General features: G+C 41.6%; 1 protein-coding gene across 30 annotated transcripts in view; it reads right to left on the minus strand.

The window, feature by feature from the left end:
• LOC137429699 (transcription factor 12-like) overlaps positions 1 to 15084 on the minus strand; it is a 386392-nt gene that overhangs the window by 109946 nt on the left and 261362 nt on the right. For all 30 annotated transcript variants that reach the window (XM_078779753.1, XM_078779765.1, XM_078779766.1 and 27 more), the window contains one exon: positions 14840 to 14966. In XM_078779753.1, the coding sequence (XP_078635879.1) occupies positions 14840 to 14966 (127 nt within the window). The remainder of the gene's footprint in view (positions 1 to 14839; positions 14967 to 15084) is intronic.

Consider the following 15084-nt stretch of genomic DNA (forward strand, 5'->3'; position numbering starts at 1 on the left):
AATTTTTTTCTCTCCAAAATCCAGCAAACTGTACACCTCAACTTTGATACCTCACTTCTTCAGCTTATGGAACCACCTTCCAGAAGTTGTTCGGTCCCCACTCTACTCTCCAAGACTTCAAGCAAGCAATGCACCGCCATGTCTTGCCATCCCCAATTCTGAACCATGATCTTTATTAGTGGCATTAATCTTTGCTAACCCAACCATCTTACTTGCTAGTTTATTATTTCCTCTGCTCCTCCCTCTCCTCTTTTCCTGTTTCGTTAATTCCCTGATGTTTGTCCCACTGTCAGTTTTACCTTCCTCTGTAAAGACAATAATAAAATAATAAATAAAATGCTCCCGTAGAGTTTATCACTGGAATGTTGTTCCAAATATCCTGTAACACTTTCCAGAATTCATACAACTTGTTTGGTTGTCTTTTGACTTTCTCAGTCTCCATATAGCCCCATATAGCCCCGAAGATGTTCATATCATGACTTTGTGCAGGCCAAGGCTTCTTTGTGAGTGTTCCATTAATCTCTTTAAGTTCCAACTAGTGTTTCACAACACTAACATATGCTTGGGGTCATTGCCATATTGCAAAATGAATCCCTGCCTAATGAGACATGTTTCTGAGGGAATGACATGATGTAAAGACCTGACTGTACTTGTCAGCAGTCAGTATACCTTTGATTTTACGTAAAACTCGGACACCCTTGGCTGAGATGCATCACCACACTTGTGTTGATCCACCCAAATGCTTCGCTGTTAGCTGTTGTACACTGACTGCTATACCACCCCAGTCCACCATCAAACAAACTACCGGTGATTATTACCAAACGCTTCAAACCTTGACTCTTCTACAAAGAACACCTTCTCCCAGGTTTGGTCATCCTTCCATTTCATTTACTAGGGCATTGCCCGTACTATATCTATATCTAAAATTATATCCCCCCCCTCTATTTACATGCAATGGTTTGGTCCAAAGCGAACGGCTTCCGGAGTTTGGTAAAGAAATCGCCATCGCGTGCACAAACGCGCAGGAAAGCGAATGAATCGCAAATTCGGTTTTATTAGTTTTAAAACATAGTTTAACGCCAACATAGTTTGCAAACGTGAAATAAATGAATACGCTCTCAAATGTGCCATCCGAGGCAGAGTGTGCCCGCCACGTTCGGCACACGCGATCGTTCGCTGCTCTCTGATTGGTTGAATCGTTTTTTGGACATAGCTCGGTAAGTAATTGTCCGATTAATATGAAACCTTGAAAAGGCACATCCTCGGGTCCCCAGCAATATACCTGGCAAGTTAAAAGTATATCGGACCCGTGGTTGTCGAGAAACAGCGGTCACAGACAAACAGACGTACAAACGTACAGACGTACAGAGATTACTGGAATTATAGATAGATGCTGCCTATTTCAGCCTTTTTGTTTGGTTGCCTCTCCTCAATAGAGGTTTTTGTACAACTATTTCCATTGAGAACACTTTGCTCTGATGTATTTTTTCTTGAAGAAACATTAACACCCGTACTTTTAGCTAGGTCGATCACAAGATCTGTACTCGATCATCGTCCATCACATAGAGAGCACACACACTGAGCTACTTAACATCACTTTTGGAGAGTTTGGCCTTTCTTCCTCAACCACTTCTATTGTCAACAGGACAAGTTTTGCATATGCTACTCAGATTTAAATACAGCTGACTGTTGAAACATTAAATTGGGCTGCAACCTGCCATATGGAATATGCCTTCGTTAAGCTTTTGATTTCTACATGATTGTCATGTAATAGATCCTTTACAGGAGCGATACTATTCCCCACATATTCAGCAGAGTACAATGTTATTACCACCTCTACTTTATTTTCCATCTATAGGTGTAGTAATGCACTTCACTTCTGCCTGCATCTCAAAAGGTTCTGCAGGCCACCAGGCATCATCATCCACTTTTGTCCTCATTATCCTGAACCTTATCTCACTCATTACTTATTTGCCTTTGCTTATGATATTTGTAATTTTGTCATTCCCCTCGTCATTCTCCTTATAATACGGCACGTTCAAAATGACGTATTCCACCCAAAATGCTCAGCGCGCATGCACAGAAACGCCTGGAAGTGTCGGCGTTCAGGGCATCATAAAGTATATTGTGTGTCAGAGATCAGGATTGTTACTTAAAATGGCTCACAAAGCTTCTGAAACAAGCTGAAAATACTTGGAAAAGTACCTGAGATAAAAGGCTATACCTTTACACAATGAAAGAATGCAGAACTTTCTTAGCTAGCCGAATGGGTAGTTGCTCGTACTGCAAACTCCCGACCATGTGGATCAGTGCAAGGCCCAACTAGACGGGTATTTTCTGTTCAAACATCTGACGGATCGTGACCGGTGAATGGACCGTTTATCTGTTTGGGTGCTTCTAAACCCCAATGGGTGGAGACCACAAATATCGAGGTCCGACTGTACTATGAAACCCTGACATTCGCGGATTCGACATTCACGGACCTTGCGTATTCACGGTTCATAAAATGTGACCTGCTTCTACATTTGCAGCCCTATGCTTCGTGTTTTTGTGGGTGCAAAATGGTTTCTTGCGTAAATATTTTATCATATATTTTTGATCAGGAAGCATGAATGATCATATCATTATATATCTGTTGTTCAGTTTTAAGTCTTGTGATTCCTTTAGTCCGCGCACGATTAAAGTGTGATCCTCAAAGCGCGTCTTGATCCTGGAAATAGTTGCCGTTTTAACCACTCGGTGTCCAAGCCTAAAGGAAAACACGGCACTCCACATTATCTTACGAAGATAGACGTTGAGTATAAAATTGCACAATTTTAAACGTCCTGGCACCACAGTCCTTGTGTTAGAATTTCATTTTATTTTAGATCTAAAATTAAAGTTCATTTTTAACTCAACTGGGGGTAGTCCAGTTGAGTTCATCACATACTGAACCCTCCGGCGTCCGTCATCTGTCGTCGTCGTCGTCGTCTGTCGTCTGTTAACTTTTCGACGTTAACATTCCAGCGTCCACAAATATCAACCGATTTTGATCAAACTTGAAATACAGCATCCTTACCCCAAGGAACAGGTTGGTATTACATTTCAGCCCGATCCGTTGAAAAATGGCGGACTTAGGCGACCATTTTGTTTTTGGTCATGAAAACGACGTTAACACTCTAGCGTCCACAAATATTAACAGATTTTGATCAAACTTAGAATGTTTAACCCTTACCACACAAGGTAGGTTGCTATTGCAGTCCAACCCGATCCGTCACAAAATGGCCGCCATAGGCCGCCATATTGTTTTCAGCTCCGAAACGACGTTAAGACTTTAACGACCACAAATATTTATGGATTTTGATCAAACCTGGTGTGTGAGACTCTTACCACACAAGGTAGGTTGCTATCACATGTCAACCCGATCTGTCACAAAATGGCCACCATAGGCCGGCATATTTTTTTCAGCTCTTAAGAAAAGCACAAGAATTTAGGATGTGAAACTGAGAAAGAAGTGAACACAACATTTACGGAAGTGAAATGTATATATAGAAATTGACAAAAATATTTTAAACTTCATTTAAGTCAAATCTAGTATAGACAACTGACCTACTTTAAAGTATTCAGTCAGTTCAGTTGAGTTCTGCTTCCCTGGAAGCTCTAGTTACTTACAGTACCATGTACCACCCTCGCTGATCGGCGCAAGGTTACACTTTGGGGATGTCGCCAATCAGCTGCTTGTGAATCACGAACACTGGGAACCTATTGCCCTTTTTCCCATTGAACCATTGCCCCGACATTTGCAGATTCAACATTTGTGTCATTTTCCAAGAATGTATCCTCCACAGATGTCAGGGTTCTACAGTATATATGCACGCATGGTTCATGCATACATTCACCAATTAAGAACATGCCAAACCTAGTTCAGATTAACAATAAATGCCCATGTTTCAAAGACACTTTGTCTACTTTTAACAATGCCGTCCATGTTTGATGGGCAATATTCTGCCCGGATGTTTGTCTGTGCCAAATAGTTTTGGGTTTTGTCTGTGCTGAACAGAGTTAGATTTTGTTCGCATTGAACTATGTTTGGTTTTATCTGCAGCAAGCTGAGCTCACCAAAATGTTTGCTTCATGGATGTGATCATATTAAATCTAATCTTTCTTTCATCATAGGTAACATAATAAAATCATATTCCTCCATGTTGTTCGGTAGGTCAATACTGTATATAACCAGATTTATTTGATTTGGAACAACAGCGTATATCCCCACACAGTTACATCGCATTCTTCTTCTCCTTCTCTAATTGAATAGCATTCTTCTTCTCCTTCTCTATTTGAATAGGTAATAACTGGTTAACAACAACGCAGGGCTGGCAGGACAGCCTAGAGTTGTGCACTCATCTCTAAGCTGTCGAGCCTGGGTTCAAATCTCGGCCCAGCTATAAACTGTCATTCTGGTGTTTCACAGGCAGCGTGAGACGTCGATGTGTGTGCCGTCCCTCAAGTGGGCATTAAATTGGGCGTCGGGTCTGCCCGTATTAGTTGGTGGACCATAAAAATCCAAATGTCTGCTAAGAGTAGGTGAGCTATCGCCGGCACGCTGAACAAACACCAAATTGCTGCTCTAACCTACCGGGGGTACTGCATAAGTGGCGCTGTCACAGCATGTGGGAGCTGATGCTAACCTAGAGCCATGTGCTGAATATGACCGATGACAAAAAACAACGTAAGCCATTCACAATGAGGAACAAGAAAGAGCAACCAGAGATTGCAAACCCTCGCCGGGAGGTATTTTCAGTGGTTTTAAAGGCTGTGTTAAAACAATATGGCGGCCGAACCACGTGACTGATGAAGTCATCATTTTTTTTTTCCAAACTAATTTAGTCCTAGATTATGCTAAAGAAATTTCATCTTGATCGGATGAAGTTTTGTACTTGTCGAATTATGATGTCATAATGGAGGCACTACGACATCATCATTAAGATATTTTATTCCCCATGGAGAGTTCTTTACAATGAGCCATGTCTCAATTTTTCCTATTCAATGTTTCGGAGATATAAAGGTGCAAGTTTTTTCGGTTTTTCCAAGATGGCGGCCGAACCATGTGACCAATGGCGTCATCATTTTTTTTTTTTCTCCACCAGTTTATGCCGACATGGCGCTCAAGAAATATCATCTTGATAGGATGAAGTTTTGTACTTGTCGAATTATGACGTCATAATGGAGGCACCTATGCCATGATCATAAACATATTTTATTCCCCATGGAGAGTTCTTTACAATGAGCCATGTCTCAATTTTTTATATTCAGCGCTTTCGGAGATATAGAGGTGCAAAGTTTTTCGATTTTTCCAAGATGGCGACCGAACCACGTGACCTATGACGTCATAATTGTCATTAAAAATTCTACAGGTGGAGTTGCACCTATGGTGAAAATTTCCTGTCAATCGGACCAACGGTTGCAGAGAAAATCATATTTATTCTGTGTGGACAAACAAACAAACAGACAAACAAACAAACAAACAGACTCAAATGCAATACCCTCTCCTCAGGCGAGGGTAACTAGAGAGTTCCTAGAACACAATACCACACGCAGTGATCAAGTATATACTGCACTGTACTTCAATTTTAATAAAATAATGATTTTAACGATTGTTTTAAAAATCCAGAAGTTTAATGCTATTGAAGTAGTCCAGAAGCAGTCCTGAATACCATCCCACTGAACCTCGATTTAAATTGATGTACTGCAAAGCTGGAGGTTATCGCAAGTATTATGACAGGCGATTTGTGTTCTACAGTATGTTCAAGTATACAATTAAATTTAAATAAAACAGCGATTGGAAAAGTCGTATAGATAAATTAATTCCGGGTTTTACTGCCGTTTAACCAGTGTCTCTTACATCACACGATCTAACACATTACATTAGTTATTTGTGCCCTTTATGACATCCTTAAAAACAGTGAGTTTTCTGTTTGGAATGGATTTCAATTTTGTTTGACTGCCAGGTAAGCAGAGTAAAATATATACATATTATCTCACCCCTCTCTAGATACACGTGTGACCAGGCTGAATTCAAAGGCGAAGTACGTTAAAATGAAAGACGTCTTCCTATTCATGTTCCGATTCATGTTCAAAATATAACATTCCATTAAAATAAGTTGTTCCTCGATCATAAACTGATAAGATGGACGGACGGACAGGAACCAATTGCCTAACCCCACTTTCCCATGGTATAATGATAATTCCAAGAGGTCGGCGGTTTGATTCCGACCTTCGTTGAGGGCCCGAATCATACCAAAGATTTTAAAATTGGCACATACTGCTTCCTCGTTTGAGGCTCAGCATTTATGGGATACAGCACGAACAAACTCCATCGGGTGGAATCTCTTTGGAAGGGGGTAATTTATTCTTAATCACTCAGATGGCTGTGGAGAGAAAGGTGAATTGATCAGGATGGCACCACCAGTACTCACAGAGTGCATCTGGAAGTTGCATTACTCCACTCCCACAACCCAAGGTCAGTGGTTTTGTTTGTCTAAAGTCAAGTCAGTTGTTGTGTCATGTAATTGTCTACATGTGTACATGCCATTTGTGTTGACAGCTCCCCTACAAGCTTTAAATAAGTGAAAAAAAATTGGCATTGTCTCACTTCCTGCTGTTAGCATTTCTGGCAATGCATGGTCCCTTTAGGTTTTTGCATGCCATAGGCATTATACGAACACAATAAAGTGTACATTTGAGACTTAATTAATCGCATGAACTTTTGTTTGTGCAAAATATTTGTGAACATCTTAAGGAGAAACATGTGCTGAAATTTTTGTGGACACAGACATTTGTGAACATGCATTATGACTGTGTACACACACACATGTGTACACACACACATGTGTACAAACACATGTGTACACACACACATGCGCACACACACCCAAACACAAACACACCCATACACTGAAATGGCAGGACTGAGTATATCAGACAGGTGTAGATTTTGCAAAGTCGAAACTGAAAGCACGAGCAACCTCCCATTGGGATGTAAAAAACTCATGTCAGAACAGTTGTACACACAAAGGCACAACAAGGTATGTAGAGTAATCCACTGGACATCTGCAATAATTTCAATCTCAGATTTCCCTGTCCCAGAAAATGCATGGAAACATGAACCAAAAGCAATCATGGAAAACAAGAAAGTACCACTCATGTATGACCTGATGATCCCATTGAGGGTGATCATAGAGAATCAAGCACTGTGACCGGATATACTACTCAGATACAAAAAGGAAAATAAGGCATTGCTAAGTGAAGTTTCAGTACCCAGTGATTTTGGTATAAATAATGCGAAAATCAAGAAAATTACCAAATATTGAGATCTCAAGAATCAAGTGAAAATCCTGGAAGCTGAAGAGTGCAGAAATTGTACGAGTGATAATTAGATCCATGGGAATGACAAAGAAGAACTTTATCGAGATCTTATAAACCATCCCTGGGAATATTACCACAAACAAACTACAGTTGGAAGCTGTCCGGGGCTCGGTGACAATCCTGGTAAGAGCTCTCAGAACAATACTGAGAATAAGAAAACCTCACAACTTGGTCAATGAATCATGATCCCTTACTGAAATGGAGGTGGATACTTTGAGACCTGGGAAGACTCCATTACAACTTCTGAAATCCAAATATGGACATAATAACCAATTACACATGCACGTGTGTGGTGTGTGTGTGTGTACGAAATTATCTTACAGTTTGACCTCAAGTGATACACACGTGGAATAATTAGCTGCATGGATTCTTAACTTTTTTGGAGAATTGGATTATTTTTGGATTCTTAACTTTAACCGAAAAAAATTAAGGAGGAAGGGTGGGGGGAGGGTTAATACAACATCCAAGTGCCAATGTTTGATTCAATCCTGTTTCTGAGAATTACATAAGGACATTCATTAGTTATTACTAGAGAGTAGAGAAATCAAAACAGTATGTGGGATTTGAACCTGGAATCCAAGTATTATTCAGCATGGTCTCCAACGGGAATGCTAAACATTGGCCAGCCCAAAAAATGCAACAATGCCTAAAAGTCCACATAACAAAGGAAACAAAACAGAAAAAAAACTCTGAAAAACAAGGTGAATTGCTAGATGAAGAACATTATTTAAATACGTCTTCTAAATTCAAAGCAAAAACAAATACAAAAATTCCAGCACATGCAAACGAAGGGCCCCAGACCTTGAAGGCCAAACAGAAACATGGCAACAAAGGACAATGAAAGCAACTCGAAATTTCTCAAATAGTTCACAAAAGTGAAAAACGAATAATACACAAGTGATAAACCAACGATTAAACAAAAATCAAATGAAAACATAATTGTTGCAAACTCATGACAATCCATTGGCAACTAGATGGTATTCACAGAATACTTAACCTGCGCAGTCAACTTGGTGTGAGCCAACTCTTCTATTTTTGAACGTTTCTTTTTTTTAATCCAATATGGCTGCCAGACCACGTGAGCGATGACATCATAAATTTATATTCTCTAAATAATTGTTGCATAGATCATGCTCAATTAAATTTATAACTGATCAGACTAAGCGTTGTCCCTGTCGAATTATGCCGTCATAATTATGGCACCAATGACGTCATTGTTAACAACACCTATTCCCCATATGGAGTTATTTACAATGAGCCACGTTTCAATTTTTAAAATGCCGACACGGCACACACTTTACTTTACTGAAATAGACACAAATGTTATATTTTCGTCAAAAATCGTCGGAATTTCGCCAAATATGTTTTGGTAGTGTGTTAATATACCTCAGCGATTGACAAATCTGAAATCAGAATTTTATTTGAGGTCAAAATGACCCCATGAGGTCGCTCCGTACTTTGCTTGCTCGTCATTTGCAGTGTGATAATTAATTCCATGCCCACTCCAGAAGACTCTTCTTCTTTACGCAATAACAACTTATAGCTTCCAGACCGTACATCCAATCATCTTAAAATTTTGCACACATGCTACACTTCATTACCTCTACCATAATATAAAGTTTCACGTCGATCAATGAAGCGGTGCAAGTTATACATTTTTTCATATTTTCGTTTATTTATATCTGCCAAACCACGTGACCTATCGAAAATTCCAAAAGGTGATTTTAGTAGACTGATATGCTGAACACCATCTGTGATGTTTCCCCTCAATAGGATCACAAATGAGGGAGGGGCTTGGTTTTCAAAGTTTATGCTTAAAAACGTCATAACTCCAAAACCATGTGACGCATGACGTCATTCTCACTGACTTTTTTGTTTGTCATGGGTATGCGATTCTGCCTGCAGGGTTTGGCCTCGATCTGTTCAGTCATTTAGGAGAAAATGGGATTTTAGTGGTTTTTCACTCAAAACAATAGGGCGTCCGAACCATGTGACCTACGACGTCATTATAATTTTATTTCTGCATCAATTTATACCGAGAAGATGCTCAAGAAATTTCATCCTGATCGGATAAAGTGTTTTACTTGTCGAATTATGACATCATAACGGCGGCACTTATGACGTCATCATTCACATATGTTATTCCGCATGGAGAGTTCTTTGCAATGAGACCCGTCTCAATTATTTCTGTGCAGCGGTTTTTGAGATATAGAGGTGCAAAGTTTTTTGGTTTTTCCAAGATGGCGCCCGTACCACGTGACCTGTAACGTCATAATATTCACTAAAATATTATACAGGAGGAGTCCCTCCTATGGTGAAAAATTCATGTCAATCGGACGAACGGTTGCCGAGAAAATGAATTTTTAAAATGCAGACACGCACGTACGCATGCAGAAACGTACGTACGTGGTACGTACGTGCGTGTCCGCATTTTCACGTACGTGGTACGTACGACGTACGTGTGATACGTTCGTAGTGATAATACACAAGTGATAAACCAACGATTAAACAAAAAATAGATGAAAGGCAGGTATTGCTCTATTTACACTCATTTTTTCAACTTGACACCATTGACAAAGAACTGAGCAGTTTTCTATTTACGCTTTGTAATTTTCGCGTTTACGTTTTTTGACGTGGTGTAATTTTACCAATCCGCATTTCAACGTCTATGCTGCTCCCCTGTGCTGCACACCCCACCAAATAGGTTCACTGTGCATATGTTGTTCGTTCCACACACCCATTTCAGCATCCGGTAAAGGACGCTGCAATCAGCCTCACTCACACGCTGTCTGCAGTACAAAGTGGTATTGCTTGACCTTCGTTGCGTGCTTTTTCATGAAACTTTCCCGAAACCCTTCATCATAAGTAGAAAATGACCAGCAAATACTCCAGCAGGTACTCCTACCAAGAGGACTTGTAAAGCCTTCAGTATGACGTCTTTCGTATTGAGTTTGGCAATGTTAGAATAATCAAAAATTACCACCCAGAAACGCATCCTCATTTTATATCATTATTCATATGGGAAAACTGCTTTTGAGTTACGCTTTTTCGAATTACGCCCGGATTGTTGGGAATGCATCGCGAGCGTAAATTGGGGGTCACGTGTACAGTTCTCAGATTTTTATGAAATGAATGATTTCAGGTAAGGATAAATCAGTCATATTCCATGACTTCAATAACAAGTTCGTAAGCATAAAACTACTCGTGTTGATTGGGAATGGTGCAATGAAACTGGGAGTGGGGTTGGGAAGAGATAACTTATTGTATTACAATTTACAAGGCCATTTTCCCTGCAAGAGCAGAGTTAGCCTGCGGTCCCCATGACAATCTTCCCCCATTTTGCCCTATTTTCTGCATCTCCCCATGTTAACCCCCTTGCCCGCATTTCTTCTTCGACCATCTTTAGCCAAGTCTTTCTCGGTCTTCCCCGTCCTCTACTTCCTTCTACATTCATTTCCATCACTCTCCTCAACCAGTCACTTTCATCCTTCCTCAACACATGACCAAACCATCTCAAACTGTTTCTCTTCACAGCATCCATCACAGGCTCTATTCCTATCATCTTTCGCAATTCATCATTTGTCTTCCTCTCTCTCAACGACACTCCACACATCCACCGAACCATTCGCATTTCCACCCTTTCCAGCCTTCGTTGCTGCTCTAAATTCATTACCCATGTCTCGCTCCCAAAAATCATAACACTTCTCACACATGCAGCACACACCTTTCCCTTCAGCTTCAATGACACTCCCCTCCTCGTCAGCACGCCACTCGGTTCCCGAAACTTCTTCCATGCACATCTCACTCGAGCAACCGTTGCCGAGTCTGATCCACCTTCTCCATTCAGCATGTCTTCTAGGTAACAAAATGTTTTCACACCTTCCAGCTTCACGCCATCTCCAAGATCCAACTCAACATTTCCTCCATCTGCAGCTCCCTCTGTGCACACCTTACACTTGAATGTAGCTGCCACACTGGTTAATGACCCTCTCAAACCACTACCTTTTTGATGAACCCACTCAGCGCACATTGTACATTGAGTGGAATTCACTCCGACACCCTTCCTGCACACAGCACACGGCCACTTCCCAATTCTTTCCACCTCACCACATGCTTTACCACTTGCCATCACCTTCGTTTTTCGGATATTCACCTTCAGACCTTTTGTCTCTCCTACATTCCTTCCACTTGTTCACCTTCTCCTTCAGTCCATCCATACTTTCTGCAATCAACACCAGATCATCTGCATACAACAACTCCCACGGTAAACCCTCCTTTACGTTCCGAGCCAGCACCTCCATCACAGCTACAAATAGTGGTGGTCTTAGTACCGACCGCTGTTGCACTCCCACCTACACCTCAAACTCACCACTGTTCCCGTCCTGCGTCCTTACAGCTGTGCGCGCTCTTTTGTACATTGCCATCACTACTCTGATCAACCATTCCTCCACTCCTAGCTTCCTCAATGCCCATGTCACTACTTCACATGGAACCCTATCGTATGCTTTCGCCAGATCAACAAACCCAAGAAACAACTTCTTCCTATTCTCCATGTACTTCTCCTGCAACGGCCTCACAATAAAAAGCACGTCTGTCGATCCTCTTCCTGGCATAAATCCAAACTGCATTTCGTCAATCTTCACTTTCTTCCTTATCCTCCTCTCCAACACCATTTCCAATACCTTCATTCCATGCTCCAATAACTTTATCGCTCGATACGAGCCACAGTCCAGAGGGTCACCTTTCCCCTTGTATAGAGGGACGTGGGTACTCAGTTCCCAATCCACTGGAATGCGGCCTTCTTTCAACACCAGATTGCAGATCTCTGTCATTCTCTTCACACACCAATTTCCCGCTGCCTTCAACATATCTCCAAAAACTCCCATCGGCCCTCCCACTTTCCGACTCTTCATTGCTTTTATCGCTTCCTAAACTTTCTCCTCGGTTATCTTCTCTGCCGGTCCTAAAACTGGGTTACTCTCTCTGTTGCCATCCCATTCATTCTCTGCATTCAACAGTATTTCCATATATCTCTTCCATCTTCCTTTAATTCCATCTGGGTCCACAACGATTTGTCGCACTTCATCCTTCAAGCAACGCACCCCCATCACATCACACCTCTCTTTCGCTATCTGCTTTGCAATCCTGAATACCGCTCTCTGACCCTCTTCCAAATCCAAGCGTTCTCCGAACATTTTCCTGCATGCCTCCTGTGCCTTTGCTACCTCTTTCTTTGCAGCCTTCTTGGCTGCCTTATAACTTTCATGCTCTGCCTTTTCTGCCCCTATACCCTTCACCTTCTGCCACTCCTTGAACTTCTTCCTCTTCTCGTCAATCTTCTTTCCAACTTCATCATCCCACCACCATGTTTCCAAGTGCCTCGGTGGTCCTTTTGTCCATCCACACCAACGGCTCCCAACAGACTATCTTTCATTGACATCCAACCACTTTCAAGCTCAACCACATCATCCTCTACCATACTCAGCCTCTCTTTTAATGCCTCCCTTACTGTCACCTCTTTCAACCTCCACACCTTCATTCTCGGTTGGTACTTCACCCGCCGAGCTCTCCTCGCATCTTTCACCCTTATGTCGCAGACAACCAAGTGGTGCGGTGAAACAGCCTCCTCCCCCGGGATCACCTTTGTGTCCCGGAGGTGCCCCCTATCTTGCCTACGCACCAGCAGGTAGTCAACGGTTGTCGTCGACCCACCTGACTGTCTGCAATAAATGTAACAAGCTTATTATTCTCTTTCTGGAACTGAGTATTACAAATCAACAAATCAGCTCCATCAGCAAACTCCAAAATCCTTTCACCTTCTCCATTTCTCACACCATATCCGTAACCCACATGAACTCCCTCAAAACCGTCCATACTCCTTCCCACATGTCCATTTAGGTCTCCTCCAACCACAACAACTTCCTCATCTTTCACGTTTTCCATCAGCTTCTCTATCGCACACCAGAACTTGTCCTTCTCTTCATCGCTCCGACCAACCTGCAGAGCATATCCCGAGATGACGTTCACCAAGAGCTTTCAAATCATCATTTTCACCATCATAAACCTTTCACTCACTCTATTCACACTCACCACACCGTCTACAAACTCTTCAAAAAACAGGACACCAACACCATTCACGCCTTCTGGGCACCCTTGCCACACAAACTTGTATTTCTGTCCCTGCCCATCTGAAACTTCACCATTCTCACACCACTTCCCTTCCATCTCGTCTCCTGCACAAAACATATGTCCACTCTTCTTCTGACCAATACTTCCACGACTTCTCCCGATCTCCCTGTCATTGTCCCTACATTCCATGTCCCAAACCACAGAACCGATCTCCACGTCGGGCATCAGACGTTTCGTCGTCATAAATGGAGTGATTTCCACCCTTGCTTCGATCGGGTTCTCCACCTTGAGTTTTGACGAGAGGGAGTGGGGTCCCCCACGGGGTACTTCGGGCTGTACCCTGCCCATATGTAGTTGTATAATACCAAAATACCAAAATTCCCAAACCAAATTCCAAAATTCCCCCAAAATTCCAAATTCCAAAATTTGGGAATAATACCAAAACACATTGTAGAGAAAAGAAGAAACAAGCAACATTTCTGTCATCGTGTCTACCTGCATACAGACCCACATGCTCCCTTGGAAAGTTGTTTAAAACATGCAACTGTTGCAAGGAAAGCCCTGCCTAGATCACCATGAAAATGCTCCATTGCCAAACGACTGATGATGGATGTATGGGTTTCTGGATCACAGGCCTGAATCAGACGAGTCTCAATCCTCAAAAAAACAACAACAATGCGGTTGTTCAAAAAGTCATCATCGATTTTTACCAGCAATCAGACACTTCCTGGAAGGCCCCATAGAGGAAGGACTGTAATACTATTTTCAAGAAGTGTACACTGAAGGTTTCAGGTTTGAGTACAAAACGTTTTAAGGAATAACTCAAGAGCGATAAATGAAGAGGGAAGTGAAAATTTTGCACAGACCTTCAGTCTGAAATAATAATTTGTTATTTCGAGCAACATCACAAATGACATCATCAAGGATATTCTGAAATGACTTCCTTTCCATATGTCAGGAATGAAACTGTGAAAAACATTTACATCTGTGAAAAAGTCGTAGTATCGAGCCCATTTTTGTCAATTGTCCAACGGATTAGAAGAGCATACGTTAACAAGCTGCAAATAGGTTGCAACTTTGTGCACTACATCTCCACAATGTGAAGTCCAATGAAGCTGAACAACTAGGAAATGGATGAACTCCTGGTATAATTGTTAAGTTATTTATCGAATATCCCATGTTTGCATACACAAGAGAAGTCTCACTCGCCAGTCTGCGACTCATCCATTTATTACATGCATCATTTCAATTTATATTGTACAAAAACACAAACAAGGAGCAGCCCGGCCGTTCCCCGCAATCCTACCCTGAGTGCCCGAATCAGGCAAATGTCGTCGCCGGTTGCTCCCAGAAAAGTAATACGGTGAGGCAGGCTTGGTCGGTGAAGAAAGTGGTCTGGGGTTGGGCACGTCTAACTCTGACTGAAGCGGACCCTTGATGGAGGAGGAGAAGAAAAAAAGAGAAAAGAAATAAAGTTTAAAAGGAAACTATTGTTAAAATTCAAAAATAAGACAATCGCAACAATGTGACGTTATATTAACAAATCCAGTC

Source organism: Myxine glutinosa, chromosome 6 (genome assembly GCF_964187855.1).
Source record: "Myxine glutinosa chromosome 6, kmMyxGlut1.1, whole genome shotgun sequence".
NCBI classification, from domain to species: domain Eukaryota; kingdom Metazoa; phylum Chordata; class Myxini; order Myxiniformes; family Myxinidae; genus Myxine; species Myxine glutinosa.